The sequence below is a fragment of the Pterocles gutturalis genome, unplaced genomic scaffold (genome assembly GCF_000699245.1).
Source record: "Pterocles gutturalis isolate BGI_N339 unplaced genomic scaffold, ASM69924v1 scaffold3969, whole genome shotgun sequence".
Taxonomy (NCBI): domain Eukaryota; kingdom Metazoa; phylum Chordata; class Aves; order Pterocliformes; family Pteroclidae; genus Pterocles; species Pterocles gutturalis.
The window spans coordinates 34,656-58,539 of record NW_010133102.1 but is presented as its reverse complement, the minus strand read 5'-3'; the positions used below and the strand labels follow the sequence as shown (position 1 = coordinate 58,539).

Sequence of the window (23,884 nt, the reverse complement as noted above, 5' to 3'; positions counted from 1 at the left end):
ACAAAGACCTGCACCTTTTTGAAGGCTGCTTTTTCTCCAACATAAGCTTAAGCCACAGTCTTCAGAATTTTGCCAATATTTTTATAAAAGTCTTCCAATAGATGTCAAAGTGTCCCAGATGCTGAGGCAGTGCCCAAGTCTAATGAGTGGGCGAAGGTACAGGCGGTAATTAGCTACCGTCTCACTGACCCCTTCCTAGGCAGAGCACCTGGAAGCACTGTCAGGGTCCTCAAAAACACTCCCATCAGAGTATGGGGACTGCCTCCTGACCAGGAGCAGGATTTGTGCAATGGCATAGGTCTGGAGCGGTCCAAATGGGGCTCCACAGGGTTGTCAAGCACAAAGGCAGGTGAAATAACATAGCTCCCGGGGCTGCCTTATTGATGCCAGGACTGTGTCCTCATTCTGCAGTAGTTCAGCAATGGGAGAATGCCAGGGCAGCTTTGTGTCCTGCACTGGGTCTGTACAGCAGGTCCATTGTGCAGCATTGCAGGAATGTCACTTGATCTTTTTTTTTTTTTTTAATAAAAAAGGATAAAATTAGTCCAAAAATATATGTGCTCAATCAGTGAGCATGCCGAATATCTCTTAAGAAGAGGGAGGACATTCTTGTGTAAATATGTGAATGTGTTGCTGGGATTTTTTTCTTTGATAATTGATTGTCAACAAGGATTTGGCAGTGGAGGTTGCTCAGAATTAAACTGTTCTTACCTGGTCAGTTTGTTGCAGACTTGAAAAGTCCATTTATATTTTTCCTTTTTTTTTTTTGTTTTTTTTTTTTTTGTTTTGTTTTTTGGGGGTTTTTTTGGTAGTGGTTTAGTGCCAACACAGGAGAAAGAAATTGCTGGAAAAGCAAAACTCTATGCAGCGAAGTTAAATGAACCATTTAAAGTAATAGTGATATCTGCTCTCCAGGATCTAATGTTTTGAACATCAGAGTGGAAGAGATTTGCTGGACCAGTGTGCAACTTTATTTAAAGGACAAGGTTAATGATTCTTTGCATGCATGCTTACTTTATTTGCCTCTGCTTGTTTTCTTTTTCCTATTAGGCTGATGACAAAGACACTGGGAATTACAGTGCCATGCAGTACAGACTCATCATTCCTCCAATCAAGGATGGTAAAGAAGGTTTTGTGATTGAAGCTTACACAGGGCTAATCAAAACTGCTATGCTGTTCAAAAACATGAGAAGATCCTATTTCAAGTTTCAGGTCATTGCAACTGACGATTATGGCAAAGGACTGAGCAGCAAAGCAGAAGTGCTTGTAAGTATGTCCCAGGCATTATCTTATAATTCCTGAGGAAATTCAAACGCTACATAAAGTTTAATTCCAGGCAGACATATAGGAAGGCCATAAACTGTATATACTTAATCTTTTTAAGTCACTGAAATAATTTAAGCCAAAAGGTTTTATGACCATCGGAAACGTGTTCACATTTCATGGCAGAGATAGTGATCTCAGTTACAGCACTAGACATGGCGTTCAGTATTTTGTTTATTCAATGAGCCGTTGTTAATGGTTCAATTTAGATTCTAATTGTTTGCATTAAACATGTACTAAGTAATGTTCTGGCTGTTCTGGACCCAGATGGCAGCAAAAAAAGTGCTGTATTTGTGCAATGCAAGTATAAAGCAGGTCACATCTGCGTGGTCAGACACGAGCATTTACAGACCATCTCCTCCTATTCCATGAAGCAGCAAGGCGCAGCCAGCTCCAGTATGAAAGCTGTGAAGCAGGGTTAGCATGGCATTAAAACCCAGTTCATAAGCCAAGCCAAAAGCTTGCTGTACTCCGTGTTAACATGAGTATGTAGCTTCTAGATCAGAGTTTGATCTGGTGTGTCTGGCTTGTAGGGCAGGCAAATATCTAAGCAAACAGTCTCTGGAAACTAGAAGTCAGTTGACTTACTGGGGAAGGCCAAGGTTGCCATGTCTTAGTTGCTTGTGTCTGGAAGGGAGACACAAGGAACAATTTTGGGCTGAGACTGTACTTGTAAGTTTTCAGGGAAGCAGCATTTCAAAACTGGCACCAGCTTCAGGCCTTGAACTCATGATTTTGTGCTGAGTAAAGGACATTAACTTAGTCCAGTCACAGAAACCATCAAAGCTGAATTTCTTTAAAGCCTGTATGACTTGATGGATTGGATTAATATTAGCATAATGTCGGAGGGATGAAGTGCATTGTCTAGTTCATGGGAACACAGTCAAATGATACAGATGATAGCCATAACATTCTGAGTTATGCAGAAATTCAGCAAATAAACATAACGTATGACGTCCTCATGCTTGACCTCCCAAAATGATAGGGCATCCTCATGCAATTTATGCAGTAATAGTATATTAAAATATAGCCAGAAGGTATCGACATTAAAATTAGAAAGTGACGTATGTCTCATTAATTTATAGAGGTATCTTTAGGTTGTCTGAGTGAGCGATGAGCAGTCTGGTACAGCGTTTTTGAGCAAGACGTGAAAGCTTAGAGTAGCTGTAGATACAGTTGCAGACTGACACCATCCCACCATGAAAGTCTGGGTTTGCATTGAGCGTAATCTGTACATGAAGATCCTTTCGAACTAGACTGAGCTGTTTCTGAGCTTCACGGTTTGAAAATAATTGATCCTGCTGTCACCATGGTGTCAGGTGCTCAGACTGGGAGGTGTTATTCCTTGCAATACAAGCTCAAGGAGTGCACATAGATATGGGAAATGACTTTATGTATGAACGAATAAGATGTGGGAGAAGAAAATAAGATTGCACTGGGAGGAGGTCTAGGGAGAAGAGATGGGGCAACACCAGAGGGACAGGACCACAAAGCACCTGAGCAGAGCAATGTGTCCTCCAGAACTGGGACCAGGATGCTTCTGAAGAGGCCTGGTACAGGTCTGTGGGCAGCATCAGCTGCCAAACCCACTGGTAAGATGTCGTCATGCTGTAAAGGTCAGTCCACCTGAGGGATACCAGTCTGTTCCTGCTGGCTGGGACTGGCAGGATGGCTCCAGTCGGAAATCTGTACCTCTACAGTTTGGTTCCATGTGAGGGAATTTCCTTTTTTGGCCTCTGTGAGACAAAAGAAAGAAATAGGAAATTACATTTTAAAATAAGTTTGCTGCAAGTAAGCACTTAAAGGTAGTAAGTAAGTGTGGATGGTGAATATTCACTATGATCTCATCTTTAATCGAATGTTCGTTGGGGTTTGGGGGGTCCCAAGGCCCCTCCCCCATTCTGCTCTCAGCACAAGCTACTCCCAGGAATCCATGGGTGCCGTGTGATGATCAAGACTGTTTGTGGGCTCTGCCTTGCTTGATTTAAAAACTGGAAAGTGCTTCTTGAATGAAGCAGGGGAACAGAGAGGTATTGCTTACAGGACAGTGGTTAGCAACTACATGATTTCCCTGCCTCTCCTGCAAACTTCCATTCTGTTGTGCTATCGATTTAATTTAACCTGGAGTTTTCCTAGTTCTCAGCAATTCATTCTTCAGATACTTACGGACATGAGAGATCTGGACATGCTGACTTCCAGCCCTGTAATTTAGGCTGGTGCCTGCTGTTTAGCATCACAGGACCTGGCTGTGTTTTTCCTCATTAGAGTGGGAGTAGCAAAAGCTTTCTAAGGAACGGTGGCTCAGATGATCCCTGGTAACTGTCCCTGAAAAGCTTCCAGAAAGCAGTGACAGCGGTGCCTCAGGAAGAGCCTTTCCTTTCCCACACCTTCTGCCTCTGCTGCCAGCACATTTCCATCTCCTCGAGTGGAAGGGAACAGTTTTCTTACAATGTAGTTAAATTGGACTTAGTTCCTCAACCGAATGCTATTTTTAATAATTGAAAAATGAAACCCTTTACAAATGTGGGTAGCAAGCAAGTTAACGTTACTATGGAGGGCTTAACCTTTTCTTGATTTTTGTTCAACACCTTTGTTTTACCATAGCTTGTCATGCATGTGTGTTTGTTCATGTTTTTGTATATGAACATGTAGGCATAATTGTGATTCCCTGAGCATGAAAAGAACTAGTGGCTTTTTTTTGAAGTGTTGCATTTATGCAGTACTTAGTTCATGGGTGCGCAACGGTTGCTTGAGTTGGCTGAGGTCATTAATTCTATTAAAGTGTTCATTGCTTTAGCGTTCCTTTCAATTATCTTAGTCTAAAATTTGGGTTCATTATAAGTCTGTTTTTCTTACACAGAAGTCAGTACATGCTCATCAGTGCATCTGATGACATTTCAAGAATATTTAAATATTTAAAGTGGAATTAAGCTTCAAAGCTGGTGAATCAGTGTTTGATGTGAAAGTGTATTATGGCTTGTCTGCTGAAGTGCTTACAGGGCTCAGGCTTCTCTTTTGAAAATCAGGTTGTTTTTTTGCTTTTAGAAGTAAATCAGCTAAGTCTGTTTTTAAAATGTATCGGGTTTAACGTCCTACTTTTCCAAATTTACCTCCAGAATCCTCTGCAGAGAGGTGATGATTTGGAGTGTAATGTTTGCTGTCATGCCTGTATGAACGTGAGTCAAGGTTTAAGAAATGTTTTATTTTCCCCACCAGGATGGGAAGTAGCTGTTCTTGCCACAACCTAAGGGGAGGTTGGCTGTGCTAGCGAAGAGAGAGCTATTAGAAAATGCAAAAATATTTAAAAGGGAGGGAAGAGCATGCAGTCATTTTACTGGAAGGCAGCCTTTTCTGGGTATAAAAATAGCTTGAAGGAGACTAGATCAGGAGACGTGAAGCGGAGTTTGCGCAAACTGCTGAATGCAATGCATGCATGCAGTCACATGTGCACCCTGACCATCCAGCCTGTGGCTGAGAAACAGAAGAGCTACGTTGCTTTTGGAGTAACAAATGCCAATGTGAGAGATTTGTTCTCTCTCTGAGAGAGGTCAGTCGGCTCTTTCATGGAGTCCTGGAATTATTATTTAAAAAAAAAAAAAAAAAAAAGGAACATGAGTATTGAGTGTATTAGAGAGGCATTTTTCTGTCCTGTGTTTTTAAATAGAAGTGCAGTTGTAAAATGCACATGGTTATATACTGTTTTATGCCATATAGGAGGAGAAGCTAAAAAAAAAATTAGAGATTAACTTACGCAGATGACTTCAAAACAGATGAATCCCTTTATGATTTTCTAACAACGTATCATTTATTCTGGTGAATTAATCCGAATGTTTCCGAGGTTGGATTTTCCTGTGAAGTCACCAAAATAACAAAATGCTCATAAATAAGTGATTTTGAATATGGCAGGTGAGAGATCCACGATTCTGTAAAAAGTCTAAAGCTACAAAGAACAGGTTTCCTAGTCCCTCCCTTTAAAAATCTGTAATTCTGGTGCAGTCCTGCAATTACAGTTCTAGTTAAGTCTTTGCCTGCTGTTCATTGGTTTTGGCTGAAAGGCAAAACAAGATTTCCCAGCTCTCTTATTTGGAATTAAAATGAGAAATCCATACATTGGGGCATGGCTATGAAGACAGTAAAGAAATTATTCCATTATTTTTGTACGGGGAGGATGTTATGCATGTGAGTGCCAATTGAATTTCACTCTTTTGTTTGCAGGTCTCTGTGGTCAATCAGTTGGATATGCAAGTCATCGTCTCCAATGTTCCTCCCACCCTTGTGGAACAAAACAAAGATCAACTCATAGGGTAATCAATTTATTTACAAATATCAGACAATTCACTGCTTTTGTGTTTAGATCCAGCAAGGAGTCCTCCCTTTATGCCAAAATCTCCTTTTTTTGCCAAAAGACTTGAAATCTGAGCAAGCAGCTGTTTTGATGGCAAGCACCACTGGCTCAGTGACAGCACTGATCCCCCCAGTTCCACATTTTCCCTCTCCTCTGGAGAAGGCAGAGGTACAGCATTGATTTGCCTTGGAATTGGGCCACTTTGCAGAGCTGCCCCAAACACAGACCATAGCAGAGCCTCAAAACACTGAGCGCTAGGACCTGCATCTGGCAAAACCGAGGACGTTAAATTAATAAAATGTATCTCTAAAAGGTTGAGGCAGTGTGTCTCAGTGAACTGTATTGCTTCATTATGATTTTATTTGGGTGACATAGCTGTAAGGGAAAGCAGAATTTAGAAAATTTATACCGCTACAATTAATATTACTAACATCATTACATAAAAATTTCATCGCAAAAAATAGGAAACAGGGTGTCATTATTTAAGCCTAGCAGGTATAAAATGTTGTGACAGGAGGACAGGTAATAGGAGACATTAATACTTTGCAATAAAAGTGAGGTATTTTATCATACTGGAAGCCAGCTAAAATCATTTTGGTGAAATATGTTTTAATAGCACTCATATACCACATCATCAGCTTCCAGGAGTCACATTTTCACTTTTAGCTTCTTTTTCTAAGGTAAGGACAATTTTCTGTACTTTGTGTCATTAGGCATATAACCATGAATTAGACAACTTAGGAAAGAAAATACTGTAGGAGATAGTGTAAAAACATTCTTTGTACTCTTCTGTCATTTTAACCAGTGATGAATGGCATTTCTCAGATTTCAACAGGTCTTTTCCATCCTGACTGTTGTCATACCTTTACATCTCCACAGAAACTGGAATCCCCTTAGGGTCAATGATATTATCACTCACTGAAATAGAAATGTGTAGTCTCTAAATGGCTCATGTCTTCATTAGGCTAGGAAAAATTGATGGATTTGCTTCTGGAAATTTAGAACGTTTCCCTTTTCTCTCTCTGTTTTGAGCCAGGTGTGTATTAGCACCGATGGATTATAACATCAGAAACACTGATTAAGTCGTTCAGGCAATAGTTTGTATTCACAGGGACTCCATTTCCTTGAGCTAAGAATAATAAAGGAGTCTGTTTGCCTAACGCTTGGGCTTTCCAAACGTGCCAGATGTTGGTGTTGGCTGGAGAGACAAATAATATCTTTTAGTGACAGTAACAGGAAAAGTTTGCTTCTGCATTGCTAAGCCTTCAAGTTCACATTAGCATGCTGCACTGTACAGATTTTCTTCATACAGTAATTTGCAGCCTTCCTGGGCTTCTGTTTTCTTGAGTGGAGAAGATGAACACATGTCCTATACCATGTGTTTCTATGTGACGTAGCGTAGATCTCATGCTGAATTGGACTTAGGCTGTATTTGAGATCCTCCCAGTTTTGGACTGGTCTGAAGCCAAAGGAGCCATGAGTAAAATACAGATGGCTCTTGCAGAATGTGGTTTGGAAACAAGCCTGGCTTGAATGAAGAGTGTCAGCTGCATGAACTGAGAGCATGAATGCCGCCACAGGTGGCACGGCAAGAATGGTGAGAGCAGGTAGTGTCTCACCCTTTCACCGTCCCTGCAAAAATCTCCTTTTGTGAACACTGGAGCAGCTTGTTTTAGCTCCCAGCAGGTCTCAGCAGTGTGCAGTGCCTCAGCAATAAATTGTACCATAACCATACCCTCGCTCCTCTCCTCCGGGGCCCAGAGGAACAGCTGGCATATCCCACCACGGTCTTGGAAAAAAGGCCGAGAGCCACGTTCCTGTCTCCATGCTCCAAAAAGCCTCTTTTCTGGCAGGCTGCAGTATTTTACAACTTGTTTCATGCTATTCTGGCCCTTGTGCATGGAAGCCTCTGACAAATGTGTAAATATTTGTGAATTAAGCCTTTGAATGAGTATAAAAATTTAAAAAACAAACAAACAAAAAACCCAACAACAATGCCCAGGTTTTGACTTCTAAAAACTAGCTTGGGAAGCCTTTACCTTCACAAACACCGTGAGGCCAGCAAGCAAGTGTAGCGTAAGAATTTAACTTCTAAAGACAGGCTTTCAAGGACAACCTTTGTCAGAAGAGATTTCATTCACTTGTTTTAAAATTATCACATCCCTTACTGAAAGTATTTGCAGAGAGCAAAAGTCTCAGAAGTCAATTTTGCATATATGTGCTTGTCTGTTTCACATAGAGATGTTATTTATTTCATTGCCATCTTCAAATTTCTTGGATTTCTCTCCTAAAGTTTAAAAGAATGCTATCTCCCTGTTTTTAGAAAGGCTTTAATAATTCATGCTGGACATAAAAACAAAATAATAGGAACTTGTGATTTTTCATGCACTGTGTGGAAGATAAAACCACAGGCAAAGGGAAAACAAATCATTTGGAGACCTTTTCGGGCTAAAGTATTTTTGCTCAGAGCTTTCTGAGCCATTTCATATAATGCACTAATTTATAAAATGAGAACACTTTGTATAATTAGTTAACAGATAAAAAGACTGTACCGTTAACTAAATTAGTCACTACAGGGGTTATTCAGCTCTTTCTCCTCTTTTTTTGGCCCTGGAGTGCTAGTAAATACTAAGCTCTGAAAATATAACATTTAACCACCAATTGCAATGCTTGGTGATGGGGAATGTTGGGGAAGTGGGTAGTTGGGTCATTTTTGAAATTATAGTGATTTTTCACAATAAAATAGTGATTTTAACAACTTTGGAGAACAAGTTATGACAGAGCTTGCCCAGCTGCCTGTAATTTTCACTAGAGAGTGAACACAAGTTATTAAGAAATATATAATTCAGTTCTTCCACACCAAAAGGCTCTACTCAGCATAGCCTGAGATGTCTGTTGGTTAACGGTCCAAATAAAGGAAGCATACCATAGAAGAAAGGATTTAAAACATCACTATCTATTTGGCTTAGGAAGTTTGGGCTTTTTGAGAGAGACAGCAGGTATGTCTTTAGCTGACGTTTCTGTCAGTGTCATCATCCTTTGCAGTCATTCAGTAAGCACCTTGTTTTTCCTCCCAACTCCTTTAATTTCATCGACAAGCTTTTCATACCCTCTGGACTGCACATCAGTGTCAGATCTGCCATTTCTCTCACCCACTTTAATTATGTCTGTTCAGATAAGTCCGTTAGGTCTGCTAGAGAAGATGACAGAGAAAATGGAATAAGGCTTAGTGGAAAATTCAGTGCACATACAGAAAACTTCTTGGTGAAGAGAAACACAGTTCTTTAAATATGGCAGGGTTTGTGAGAGCTTACTTCTTGGTCAAGGAGAAGCTTTTCAATTAGAGTAAAATAGCCAACTTCATGCTCAGAGCATTTAGTTCTTTGGTTTTCATGTGACTGCGACTTCAACCTGTAGCCAAAACCAGATACATCACGTTACCCACAGACACCTGGGTTCCTCTCATCCCACAGGTAACAGAAATGCCTTGTGAATTAAGTTCCTCTGTCCACACCTCTATAGATGGCAAATCACTTTCTCTGAAATGGAATAATGGAGTGTCTCAAAATAAGTGCTTTGATGAAGTATCCCATAGACGTTCCTCTTGAACAGGCTGTTTTAAACCGTACCAGACTGAGATAATATTGCTGGGGGAACTCTGTTTTTTCCTGAACCAAAGCTAGCCAACACCACTTGGGCATCATATTCAACGTTAATGTTAACGTTTTTTGCATTGTGTGCTTTCTGAGCTGATCAGGTGTGTAAAGAAAAAAACCATTTAGCTGTACTTCAGCTGCACTGGAGTTGCTGAAGAATGGTATGAGGATTGTCTCCTCATCCTCAAAAAATCATATGAGGTGTCCCATGTTCTTCTTTCCTCCGTGTAGTGAAAAATGAGCCTGGAAAGAACAGAGTTTCTTCTCGATCCATGTAAAGAAAATCTTGTAGGTGGTGGTGTAGGAATTTGTCATTGGAAAAGAGGGTCTGATGGAATCACCTCATACTGCCAATAGATGTGCATAGATATAGCAACAGCACTGTGCCCTCGTGGCCAGGAAGGCCAATGGCATCCTGGGGTGTAATAGAAGGGGGGTGGTCAGTAGGTCAAGAGAGGTTCTCCTCCCCCTCTACTCTGCCCTGGTGAGACCGCATCTGGAATATTGTGTCCAGTTCTGGGCCCCTCAGTTCAAGAGGGACAGGGAACTGCTGGAGAGAGTCCAGCGCAGAGCCACAAAGATGATTAAGGGAATGGAGCATCTCCCTTATGAGGAAAGGCTGAGGGAGCTGGGTCTCTTTAGCCTGGAAAAGAGGAGACTGAGGGGTGACCTAATTAATGTTTATAAATACGTGAAGGGTGAGTGTCAGGAGGATGGAGCCAGGCTCTTCTCTGTGACATCTAGTGATAGGACAAGGGGCAATGGGTTCAAGCTGGAACATAGGAGGTTCCGCTTGAGTATGAGGAAAAACTTCTTTACAGTGAGGGTGACAGAGCACTGGAACAGGCTGCCCAGAGAGGTTGTGGAGTCTCCTTCTCTGGAGACATTCAAAGCCCGCCTGGATGTGTTCTTGTGTGATCTGATCTAGGTGTCCTGCTCCGGCAGGGGGATTGGACTAGATGATCTTTCGAGGTCCCTTCCAATCTCTAACATTCTGTGATTCTGTGATTCTGTGAACAGATAATTATTATTTAATAATACATTATGTAATAAGTTTCAATAAATATTTAAACACTGAAATCTTGACTTCCCACATGAAGAAGTTTCTGTAATCTCCTATATTTTTAGTGTGGTCTTGGTGCCGATTCCCTTCTTTTATATTTTGACTTCATAACGGAGAAATCACGGTGCCTGTATTAGCGCAAAGGTGGAGGCCCCAAAAGGCCTGTACAGGTTGTGCATCTAGTACACACTGTATATGTGGGATTTTGAGCCTGCCCTCTCTTGGCAGCACTCTAGCAATTTTTGCTTTCCTGGGAGTTTACATGCATGCAGCCTCCTGGCCAGACCCGCCTCTGGAGGTGAAATCAAAGTGCAGATGTTCTTGGGTAGCAACTTTATCTGTCTTCTGGATATTCGTGTGTATTGTGTGTATTGTAATAGAGGTTTTTCTCTACTTTTCAAGACAAAATTACTGGAAATAGAACGTGATAATTCCAGGGAGCTTACCTTCATGTCTATTTTGGCCTGTTATAGGCTGCAACACTTTAGTATGTTAATGCTTCTAAAAGAGCAGCGGAGCATAGTTAAGGAAAATCCACACTCACCCCTCTAATGCAAAGTAGAAGCAACCAGACAGGTTTTTAACCAGAAAATCCAAATGTAAAATCAAGTGCTGATCCTCGGACATACACTGAGGAATACGGATGTTCAGCATGCTAACTTAATAGTTTGCATATATAAAGTTGACTGCCATCATTTCTCAAAGGAGTGTCTGCTCTGCTTTGGAGCATAGAAACTGTGGTCTGCTTAAAAAAAATAAATATATAGCAATATATATTGCTCTAAATTATATATAATACATCACATGTATATTGTACATCATATATAATTTTATGTATAATACTAGTCTCTGAGATAATATATTTTATATATAGAAGCTGCAATGCACAGTCCTCTCTTTAGGGAAGCGTTTCAGAATGTGAATGATTTCCCTTCGGTTGGGTTTTGCTGTTGACAGTATAGCAAACGGTGTTCTATCATCTCAGTTGCAGAAGCCAGTCGGTGGCATTTGAAGGGACAGCTGATACGTGTTACATGGCACTTGTGTATATCGCTCTATTTCATTTCTTTGTTCCTGCTTTCTCTTTAGAATGTCGGCATGTTCAGTAATTGGGAGGATGAGTGAGTGCCTCTGAAATGGAGCATATTTATCGCTGTGTGGCCATGTATAATAAAATCAGATGTTATGAGGCATCACTGGGACTCCAGCATTTGTGGTACCTATAGTAAAGCCAGACACAACTCCTCCTTGGATGGGCTGCCTTACTGGTGCTTGTTTGGCCATGCAGTGCCTCTGGAAGCACTCCTGGCTGTATTAAAATATTCAACCTTAGTGCACCAGTGTTTTTTCTTCTCAGTCCGTGAATTGGTAGAAAATTAGTGTCTCATGCTGGATGTAGTTGCAGTATATAAATCACTCATTTGTTAGCTGTCCCATAGGAGAAGTACCATTCTGTTGCTTTATGATTTTTGCCATGTAATTACCAAATTAAGCCTAATTGCAGGTGACTACATTTTTTGCATTTTTGGGGTGGTGACAGTGAACTTGCCATTCAGCACTCTTCCCAGCTAGCACTTACTTTCCCCCCCATTATTAAGTTCATTAGGTGCAGGTACGGCTATAGCCACCTTGTTCTTTGCCTCAGCGCTCTCTGACGATGCTGTTGTATGGGTTCACTTTCCTCCTGGCCCTTCGGTCCACCTCCCCTCTGCCTTCTTCCCTTTTACTTCTTTGCACTATTGTTTCACTCTAAATTAAATTGCAAAATTAGCAAGTAAATAAATAATGACATTAGAGGGACATTTGCCACCAACCAGCTGCATCTTATTTCATATCCACCATGTTCGGCTGTGCTTGGAGAACACATGTCCTGTAGTTCTCGCTTTGTACAGTGTTTAACTGAGCCCATTCCATTGCTTAGCCGACCTTAGCCTCCCTCCACTGTAATCAGGATGATTAATAACCTGAGGCTGCCTTTATTAAGTTAGATAATAGAGACCAAAGACAATTTAACTCCAGCTTTTCCACTTGCTACTTCCACTGCCAGCTGGGAAGCACTGGTTCAGCGATCTCGTTCTTCCCACTCATCTCAGTAATACCCAGTTTTGTTCTATAAATGTATTTTCTCTGAAGCACTGTAATGCAGTGCATGGCTTCTCAGATGAAGCTGTAAACTTCTGCTTTATTCTGAAATTGCTTACTATTGCAGTAAAAACCCTTTTGTGCTGAGATCTGAAGATAAGTCTTCTGGGTCAAAGTGAAGATGTCTCTGTGTATTGCTCTTCGGGTGAGCATAATGTTCCTTCTGCGACTGGGAAAAATGATCCTGAAATAAAAATTTGGAGTGCATGTAGACTTTTTGGAGGACAGGATTATCCATGATGAGCACAAAAAGAAGACAAGAAACTTAAGCTGTATGTAAGGAAGCAAATTTTGTTTATTGTGTGCAATCTACTATGCTTTTATAGCATTAGGGTAAGTAGGTATAAAGCCATTGTCTCAGGATTGTTTTCTAAATAATTTAGATGTTATTATATGCAGAGTAAATTGCCTCAGTGGTGCTCCTTTCTGCTAGATACATGCCTTGTATGTGATATAAAAGTAGAAATAATCTGTGTCAAAAGGCAATTTTGTAAAGAAGGAATAGTCTTAGGCTTGAAATGAACCCCACATGTGGCTTTTTTATTCTACATTACAGCATGAAGCAGGCTGACTTACCTGTCTGGTAAGGGTTTCTTGAGTTGCAGTGGCAGCTCTGGAGCAGCTCCGTGCCTCTCCAAAGGCCACAGAAGTGGTAGAGCCTTCCCTGCGCTGTACGTCCCTTGTCATAAGGCATATGGGAGCAGGCAGCCGGGGCCCAAGTGCATCACCCCTCAGAAACTATAGCTGACTGCACAGGAGGGGCTGGAATTGGTCCTTACCTGTTTAAGAAAGTACAATTGAAAATCCAGCATCTTACTGTCAATTATTAACCTTGCAAAAACTCAACACAGCCAGAATTTGGCTGAAGTGGAGCAGACAGTGTAGTTGCCTTAAATGAAACACTTAAATTGTGTATTGATGTGTACCGGCAGAGCTGAATGCTCTCATCTGTGCATTTTTGCCAAATTTGCTTATATTTTCCAATACCTAGAATATTAATTCATTATTATTACTATGTTATTCTAGGGAGCTTGAATTTTCAGTGGAGGACCCAGAAGTTATGCAGGATATCTAGTCTTCAACACTTGTAGCTCTGAAAGCCCTGAAAGAAAGACTGGTTTTGGTTGGTTTTTTCTGTTTCTTAAAATATTTTTACATGCTCCAGAAACACAGCAGGCTATGCAATTACTAGAGAACTGGAACATTTTTTTTTCCCATAGAATTTTCTGCTAAGAAAATTGTGCAGTAATTAAATTCAGGTACAGGTGAGGATGTAAAATGTTCAGCAGATTGAATTGTTTCTTTTGTTTGTGTGCTGATTCAGAGGAGATGCATGCAACTTAGCAATTCGGCTCAAGGTTGTAAAACTACTGGAACGTTGCAGTGGTCTTTTGAGCCATGTCGTGCATCTTCTTCGCCAGCAACAACAGAGGGTCATTAAACCTTGCTGCTGACTTACTAATTCTTACACAATGACTCTTAGTCTAGTTGAGTTGCTGGTGCTGCTGGGCCCTCGTGCGACTGATTCCGTATCTCGTATTTTGAGGTGAATTAACTGACTTGTGTGGACCAGTTTCCAAAGAAACTTCCAAGTGGTCCAGGCATGCGTCTGGCATGGTGGATTCGTGCAGCTCTGGGGAGAAAGCAGCACGATGCTGCAATGCCACGGTGTACCCCTTAATGTAGTCCTGTGCACAGCAGGGTTTTCTCTGCCTGAAACTGGGTGCAGCAACCTCAGCCCTGCCGCGTGGCATGATTCCTCAGATGCGCGTATCAGCTCATGGCCGTAGCACTGAGTGTGGCCCAGGAACATGGTGCCTTATCACAAATTTTGGGTTTTAGTCTGCTTTTTTCAGAAGTGTTCTGGGAAGCAGAAAACCATCATCCAAGGGACAGCTCAACAAACCAATGTACTTGTATTTTTTTGCCTTTTCATTTCTCTTGGGGCTAAAGATGAAAAAAATAATCTCTGAGTTTTCAGGATATTTAGGGCCATGTTATGTCCTCAATGGCAGTGAAAATCCTCTTGTCCTTCATTTCATTACACTGGTGTCACTGGTGGGAATTTGGAAAGCGATGGTAATGAAGATGCACAGGGAGGCATTTCTGTTCACTACATTGCATCTGCAGAGCTAAATGGACTTAGAGCAGGAGGAAGAGTCACGGCACCTGCTATGTTGCTTGTTCTACCACTCACTGTACCACTGTTGGGAGGATGGTAATTACCCTTGTTGCATTAACAAGTGACAGACTAATTTTAAGGTAACTTCTGCTGATAAATACCGTAGAACTGCAGACACTGTTGTTACTTAAAGTACGTGTTTTAAAAATCATTTTTTTGTGAGTAGTGCTACAAGCAGTTTTCCTCTTTCGGTAGAAATGTTTTCAGAATCACAGGTTTCAGCTGAATTACTTTTAAAATAACTCTATGGGGAACTGCCCTATTTTAAAATGCATTCTTTAATAGCTACTTTTCAGTCTTCAGTGTATTTTTATTATATATTTCAACGTAAACGTGCAATTTATGTGTTTCAGATGAAATACTACCATCATTTCACTATACTTTGTGCTGCTTCTTGCAACGTCGGTTAAAACCAATGGCTGCAACATACCTATTTCTTGTAGACGGAAATTAGTTTGCTATTTCTTCTTCAATTTTAATTACATTTTAGACAAAGTTATTCTCAAAGGCAATGAATTCCAGCAGAAGCCATGCCAGGAATTTCTGAGAAAATGGAATGTTGTTACCAATTCTGCTAAAAGTGACCCTATGTTATAAACTTCCAACCTCAGAGGGTATTTCTGTCTTGAATGAAATTATAGTTCTGTCCAAGGAAACAAAAGCATCTGCCTGCAGGAACAGAAGATGATTGTACACAAATTAGGGAGGTAAATCTGTTACATATTTGGTCTATCTGAATCCATGTGCAGAATGCTATTCTAAAGACAGTTATGGTTTCTTTTAGTCATTTACATTCACATACTGTTTGAGGTTCTTTAATAGTAATCTGCATATCCCAGATTTGTTCTGTCAAGTTTTACCCAGGAGAATTATTGTTACTGAGGTGCCTGTGACAAGTTTTCACCCTACCTGCCAGTGAAGTGCATGCCAGTAGCAGCAATGAGTGGAATTTAGCATATCTGCAAACAACAGGAGTGCTCGTTTAGAGGATGCCAGTCAACTAGGAGTGTATCAGACAATCTATTTCCCTACAAAACCAGCTCTTCACTTAGAGTATATATTCACTGCTAGGCTAGGACCTGGGTCTGACAGATTGTGATTTTTCAAAATCTGATAGAAAAGCTTCTATTTTAAGGGCATGCTAAACTTTCACACAAAGAGCAGAGAAACTGGATGGATAAATGTGAATCATTGGTCTTGAAAAACTATGAAGGGGTGATAACGCTTTGACAGCATTACTTTACTTTGGAAATCTTGTGTCAGGAAAAAAACAACAGCAAAATCTAACATCAGCAACTGCAAAAGATTTTGTTTAAAACAAGGGACTTCTTAAGTCACTGATGTCCTTTCTCATGATATTTATCGTCCTACTCACCCTAGTGCAACCTTGATATATAAGGCTCGTTCCCTTGCTTTTGCCTCCTAACTCAGCTGTTGCTTTTTGGTTTGATACTCTGATCACATAAATTAGCATAGGAAATCTTGTTTTTTCCCATAACTCATAATTCTGATGGAGTGTTCAGACTTCCAGCTTCTCTTGTTTATTTCTTCATACTTTTTTTGCCCTTGTATCCAGTATTGATTATATTTGCTTTTATACCTTTGTTTATAAAACTCTCTGTGGGCTTTAACTGAACCCTTCTCAGTGCCAGTTTGGAAACCTCATCACGCTGTTAGCAAGCCTGTGTGCAGATACTCTTCCCGTTTTCTCTGAGATGTATTCTCTGTTTGTCCAACAGCTGCGGTTAAAGCTCTTCCAATGGCACTGTCCGAACAGCTTTCCATTTTCCTTCGGGCTCCATCCATTCCTGCCAGAGTTAGGGCCACCACCATCTTGGCTGCCAGCCCCAGCTACAGGCTTGGTCAGAGTAACAGTTCTCCCTGTGCCATACAGAATTTGAAGGTCATGCAGCGGACCAGACAAAGAGGAAGGAAAATAATATTTATTTTTTTAAAGCTTTATTAAGGTCTCATCCTTTCTAAAGCAGCTTGTTAGAGCAGTAGTGAGTTATAACTTTCCACAAACTCTCCATATCTGAGGTACAGGTGTGCTTGCTATCTGTGCAGAAACTTCTGAGGTGCTCAGTGAGGTCCTTTCCCCATCGGTTTGGTGCTTCTGCAGGAACACTGAAGGTATTTCAACCTGGCGTAGGCATGAGTATTGTTTGGAGGGTGGGGCATTCTGCAAACAGGCATTCTCTGTTTGTCTTTTTGAATATTTTAGGAATAACATCACATGTTAGGTCTTTTCCCATAAACAGTTCTGTATGGAAAACTAGAAAAATATGTGATTTTGAATTTAGAACAAAGGCTTCCCAAAGTGCATACTAAGATATCTGTGAACATTCAGTTGTCAAAAAAGGAAAAAAAAAAAAAAAGCTGAAAGACTATTCAGTAACAAAATTAAAGAAAATTGGTCACATGACAAGAATAAAACCAGTAAATGTAATCTCTAATAAACTTTCATTTGTCTTGTGTATTGACACATTGCAATTCATATACATATCTGCAGAGTGTGCCATTCTGTGCTCTGGCAGCTTGTAATGAATCCTTCTCTTTGGAAAAAGAACAGATTTGTTTGGATTTATTGTCATTGTGCCCTTGTTACCTCAGGCGTAGCTGCCATGGAATTCTATCAACCTACCTTTCTTCTGCTTGTAGAACTTCTGCAGTTTAGTTTATTTTTTTCTTGTGGGATACGTGTCAGCTCAATATTCCAGTTTTCTTATGGCTATGAAACTTGCTCATGCCTTTTGGAGTAGCAGGTGTTCTGGCACTGATATGTTGTGCTATATTGGAGGGCCAGATGAAATATTCCACTGAAAATGGTCAGAGTAGTTGCTTCTGTGGGTGAAAATTTATTGTATGCGTTCTGTGTAAGGCTGGAATTAGAGAGTTCTGAAATCATATAGCTTAATAAGAGCATGACAGGGTTTTTTTGTGAAATATAGATGGTGTTTCCCATGAGCCATTTAAAACTCAACTGATGGCATAAATACAAAGAGCTAGACTGAAGGACACAGTTTGTGGTGACCTCTCCTAACACCACTAAGCTTTTCCCAAGAGTTCAGCATTTAAGAGGTTATATTGGAGCAGAGATTTTTTAAAAGTGCTCTGAAGGTCACCATCCTTCTAAGCCTGTGGTTTTTGTCTATTAGTATCTCATTTGAGCTGTTGTCAGTCTTGATCAGCAGAAATAAATCACTGCAGATTTCTGGCTCCATGTCACCTTTAGGATTTTGGAACGCTACGTCCAAGATCAGATTCCTGGTGCAACGGTCGTGGTGGAATCCATTGGTGCGCGGAGGTTTGGGGATGGCTACTCCGAAGAGGATTACACCAAGTCTGACCTCATGGTCTATGCAATCGACCCACAAACAAATAGAGCTATAATGAGGAACGAACTTTTCAAGTAAGTATGTTACTTGTTGCTCTTCCTGTATTTCTGTGGACTATTTTGAAGCCTGTTGGTCTTTCTCTGTTAGCAAGTGGTTCAACACAACAGGGACAGAAAAATTTATTGATGCAGTTGGTGCACACCCTTACACCTACCTTATGTGCAGCTTGGGAGTTTACAACTTCACTGGGTTCAGTCCATTTCTTTAAGCTGAATGACCCCAGTACATGTGATCTAAACAGACTCACCATGAGAGTGTGCCATACATTTGGTCCACCCTGTGGAGTAGCTTTCAGTGTAAATTCCTCTGAGGCAATTTACTTTCCATGTATCAAAACTTCTCTGTGGTCTCCAAGCAAGGGCTTTGGTTCTCCACTCATTGACCTTCAGGCTTTCTGCAGTTTCCATTTGGAGCATCTCTTTTTCTCTTTCTTTTATGTGGAAACCAAAGGAGAAGAATGGAAAGGGAAAAGGAGGGAGGTGGTGCACATAGATGGAAGCATAGGCATCAGGGCATGACCCAGGTGTACCTCTATGCACATGAAACCTGTAGTGCTCAGAGGTGCCCAGGGAGCTGAGCAGACAGCTCTGCATGGGCCCATCCCGCCAGCTGCTGGAGATGGGGGACAGCAGCAGACAGGCCGCTTACATTCATCATTGGACGTTGTTTTGCCTTTAGTCAACTTCCAAATTAGCAGTTAAATCCCAGTGTCACATAAAACATAAGAGGTGGCTTTTTATTGATGTATTATACTCACAGAGTGTTGCCAGTGACTGGGACAGCTCTGGTCACTGCAGCAGAGCGGTTTGGTGGGGTGACACTCTGCTGGGCTGCTGCACCTTAGCATTGCTCCAGTGGGGTGTCATTCTGGTACACTGCTGCTTTGGGCGCCAGCGGTAACTCCTCTCCCTGCCTGCATAAGAAGGGAAGCCAGAGATTACATGGGTACGGAAATGAAATTAAGGTAGTCTCTTTACATGGTTTTTCTGAGTCATCACTAGCAGCACATAGGTTCTGAGACAAAATTAGTATCTCAACCCATTCAGCCTCCGATGTATCAATATGGCAGTGGAATAATTTGTGAGAAACTGTATTTTTGTGTTTCAGCATTCTGCATATGATTCAAAACAACGAAAATGCAAATCAGGCTCTTCTAAAGCAGACGCTGTCTTTGGGGTTTTTTTTGCATGTGTTTCACCTTTGTGGTTGCTTTTTATCTCAGTGAAAACTAGACCAGACTGTTCAATGATGGTGTAAAGCAGCACATCAGTCAGCAGCCTAAAAAGCAACTGGCTGTGAGCCATCTCAGTAGACTGGGTTTGAAAAAGGGCTTGTTCTCCTGAGCTCTTAATGTAGTACATGTGATTTATAGCATACTGAAGCTCTGCATATATTCAGAGTTTATAGGTTGGAAAAGATCACTGTGATCCGTCTGACCTAGGAACCAAGGCCATGGGAACTCCAAGAATTAATTCTGCTTTGAGAATGTCTTTCAGCAAAACAACTGCTCAAGAAAATCCAATCAATCAACTACAACCCTCGTATTGTTATTGCGGGGTAATTATTTTTACTGTCAAAAATTAGGCTTTTTTTTCTTTTTTTTTAAATTCTGTCTAGATTCAGTCATAGAGTTTTGTTATAACTTCAGGTGCTAGATTGATTGCTGCTTTTAATTTCTGGTTCCCACTAAAGTCTAGGCTTACGATCACATCCTCCTCTTAATTTTTTTTGTGGAGAAGTTCCTTGACCTCTGCACTCTGGGCTATGTTCATTTTTCTCTGAATCCTCTCCAGTTTTCCAGCATCACTTTCTGACATAGGAATATAAAGATCAGATGCAATTTACCAGTGGTAGCTTTCAGAGTGGTGGCAGATAGAGGCAATACAGCCTCCTTCCTTCTTTTTGGTATTTTTAGTTGGTAGATACCTCTGTGTTCAGTCTTTTTAGGTCTCGGTGATGTACTGGGATTTTGTGTTCACTTGTCCACTGCCAGAGTTGCTTATCATTCCCAGAATGGGATCTTTGTGATTTTGTTCCCAATTTTATTCAAGTGGAAGTGTAAATGAAGGAGACCTGGCAGGAAGTCAGCATAAATCCCTAATAACCAGTTAGCTCTTCCAGCTCCATAAAAAGGATCTTTTTCTGATAGAGACTCTCTTCGTGGGCAGAAAATGTGCCTCTCTTTATTTGGTGCCCTTTGAAAATATAGGAATGTCTTTTTAGGGATGTTTGTGTGTCCAGTGAAAGATACAGAATGGAATAGAGTTAAGATAGGCTAAAAACCATTTTTTAAAATGTGAAGGGAGGATTACTCTGGCCTGGTCTGAAAAATTATGGGGTATCAGCTTAGAAGCAACCTCATTAAAATGCTCCATGTGCCTGCATACTTAGCTTTGCTTTTTAATTTTTTTTCTTCTTTTCTCTCTTCAAAAGCTTTTAAATATTTAAATCAGCAAAATCCCAGGGAATGCTCTCCTGGCTTTAGGTGAGTAAGTGGCAGCTTACTAAAGGAAGGAGAGAAATTGAGAGTTTGTAGCTTGACATCTGAAGTTAACACATTTTCGCTAGCAAGTGGGTGAACCTCAAGAGATTTGGCTTAGCTCAGGTGCTTACCCAAATCTAAAAAGAAATTCCTTCTGTGACCATCTTTCCTGGAGTTTTGATCTTTAGAGGGATGGCTCATTGTTCTTCCTGCCCCAGTCACAGGACACGGTCGTGATGGTTGTCCCCTCATTGGGAAGAGACTGACAAGAGTCACAACGATCCTTCTGCCAGCCAGGGATCTGCTCCGGGTCCTAGCAGAAAAGAGATCAGTTAGAAAAAAGGTCATGTAAGAAACTGGATGTGATGGGAGAAAGGTTAGGAAGTCAGAAAGAGCTGGAGTGCCCTGTTTAAAAAAAAACTTAATTAGCAATAAAAATATAAATTTAGCCATGGTGTTTTCCAGTGTTCAAACATTTCCCAATGCATACAGAAGAGAGAACTGTACCAACAGCACAGATTTAACACATGAATTCTGCCAGCTGTGTTTTTAACACAAATTCCAAAATGACTGTGTATTGGAAGATGCCTATGGCTTTTCTTAAATGGGCTTTTTGGGAACACCCTGCTGTGGTTCTGCTTATAAAACATAGAGGAGGCCCTGACTTTAACAGCCTTTTTTGTTAAAGCTGTCACCATTTGAAAAGAATTATCTGCGAGGGTCTTTTAAGGAACGTGGTGTAAGTTGAGGACAGAGTGGAGCAGAGCGACCTGTGCCCCTTTGCAGGTGGAGTGCTGCTGGGATATGGACCCAGAAGTAAAGAAATAAACCCCATTAATCCAAAGTGAGCGTTTGAGGTTCCCATAATCACCTTTGGGAAATGCTGCTCCAATACATCAGGTCACATCCAACAGTCATTTATGAAATGAAGAGATACAGGGAGCTGCAGCGTGCTCTGGATGTGCTGGATTAACGCAGATGTACACAGCAGCAGTGCATGCACAGACTGTGCCGTGCTTGCTATCGGGCTATTTATATGCCCAATCCTGCATATTTGCATTGAAGCAAAATGTTTGGCTGCAAAACAAAGGCATGATTTAGCAGTCATGGACATAAAAGCCGTGCTGTGCTCCTCATTGCCAGCTGGGGAAAACCCATGTCTCTCTCAAGATACACTGATTTTCCCCTATCCTGTATTTTGTAAGGCTGATGTGCAATGGGAGATTCATACTTTTACTCAGGACCGTTATGAGTGATTCCCTGACATTTTTATTAATCAGGAACCTGTCTGGATACACCAAAAAATGGGTCTGAATTGTAACTGTGCATAGTTATTTCCTCCTTCTACCATAAACTCCTAAAAGACTTTGAGGCCACTTAGATAATTTTACAGACTGAAATGATCAGCCTGCTTTTTTATCTTTTATATGAAAGAGGGTTTGATTTATTGGAGCATAAAAAACAGTTGAATCCAGAAAATTTCTCCTGCATATATTAAGTGGAAAATGTCCACCATTAAATATAAAATGCTTACCCTGTCTGAATCTTTTGCACAATGTGTCATGTTTCATGATGGAGTAAATGCACACCGCTGAGTTACGAACCTGTTAAAATAGGGTTTGTCAAGAAAATGCTAACGGAATTTTAACTGAGACATTGTTAAAATCTTCCAGAGATGCAATGCTGTCCTACCTGAATGCTTTTACCGACTTGGAGAGCGTGTAACATGCACCAGTGACATCTAGCGTACAACAAAAGAATGAGAGCTCCATTTATACTCCGTTTGTGGCTTGTGAACCATCAAGTGCAGGTCTTTAAGCTGTGAAAAGGGATTTTTGCTCAAGTGCCCAGAAAACGTTTTGTGGCAGAAATGAAATAATTAGTTGTGTGTATTAGCAATACAAAGGGAAATTATTCTTCAAAATGCCTTGGGTTGCTTTTTGTGAGAGTGTGGGTCTGCGAGTGAGCAGACACTGCTCTTCTTTGAAGTTTTTATCATGAAACCAGCACCACTGCATCATTCAGGCTGAGTTCTGCATGTTATGAGATCCAGCCAATACGTTACGCACACAGATCAAAAGCACATTCTCCCCAAAGTTCCAAAAAAAACAGGGAAACACAGTGCTATGAGGGCTTATCAGTAAATTAATGTGAGAGGAAATCAACAATAAGAAGCGAAAACCCTTTTAAGAAATGGTCTCAGGGGAGCATAAGTTCTGTCTCCTGATCAGACTAAGGAAATAAAAGCTGTTTCAGACTTTCTTTAGACGTCGAGAGTTTATCTGCAGAAGTCCTTTCACAATATTTTCGTTGTTGGTGTTTTGGGTTTTTTAATCTCAGCATTTTTCGCTTGACTTTCTTTCTCTGGGAGAACCACTGTACATGTAAGGGTCTTGGATTCTGCTGTAGCCAAGAGCTGGTAGGATCCTCTCTGTCCTGACAGGTGCCTCCTGCTTCAGTCTTGATAGCTGCAGCCTGCTGCTTGTCAGCTCGTGAAACAGTCAATCCTCACTTCAAAAATAATCCAAGAATATTTTATTTTCCTTTGGAAATTAAAGCCTTGACGAAAATAGTTTTTCAGACTCCTAAAGTAAATTTCTTTAACAAATATACTGTTTGCTATTAAAAAGTCATCTAATAGAAAAATTTTAGTCATATGGGAAATTAGGTAATTTGACTAGGATTTATATTTGGCTAGCTGTCTTTAAACGGCCAGTTATCAGGTCAGGTACTAAACTTCCTCTCCTGCACCTGCCTTTTCAGGGACTGTTCCAGTCCTTTGCTTGGTAACTGTGTTGTTCCAAGTTCCTCTCATAGGTGATTGTTCTGGTATCTGGCAGTGTTTGGAGAACCCCTGAAGTTTAAATTACAGTTTATTACAAGCATTTAGTGCGTTTCCTTTTAGAAAAGGTGTGAAACTCCAGAAGAAATGGCCGGCATCTTCTCAAAAAAAGAGAAAGAGGAGGCAGTTCACAGTAATCTCTGTCTGACATCTTGTGTGACCTCCAATTTGACCTTAAGGAAATGAATACAGGTGATGTCGCATTTTCTAAAATGTTACTGCTTTTCTTGTTACAATTCTGCTGCATCTCTCAGGAATGTTGCTACACATTCCACCCAAAAATTGTCATGATGGAGAGGATGCTGTCAGATGGCCTGAGGCCATGGAATAAACTCCCTCCGCACTGTGCCAAAAGTTGAGAGGGCACATCTTTCAGCTATTCTGATGTTCACTCACACTGGAGATGAGTTCATCCCATTATTGTCCCTCTGTGTTTTCCTTTTGCCATTAA

At 40.8% G+C, this 23,884-nt stretch overlaps 1 protein-coding gene across 1 annotated transcript in view; it reads left to right on the top strand.

Moving 5' to 3' along the window:
* Positions 1-1,050: 1,050 nt before the first annotated feature.
* The window catches only part of LOC104467348, a gene marked incomplete at its 5' end in the record, with an annotated part of 47,090 nt that continues 24,256 nt past the window's right edge, over positions 1,051-23,884 (top strand). The window contains 3 exons of the mRNA XM_010081088.1: positions 1,051-1,266; positions 5,539-5,627; positions 17,947-18,123. Coding sequence (XP_010079390.1) covers positions 1,051-1,266; positions 5,539-5,627; positions 17,947-18,123 — 482 coding nt within the window. The remainder of the gene's footprint in view (positions 1,267-5,538; positions 5,628-17,946; positions 18,124-23,884) is intronic.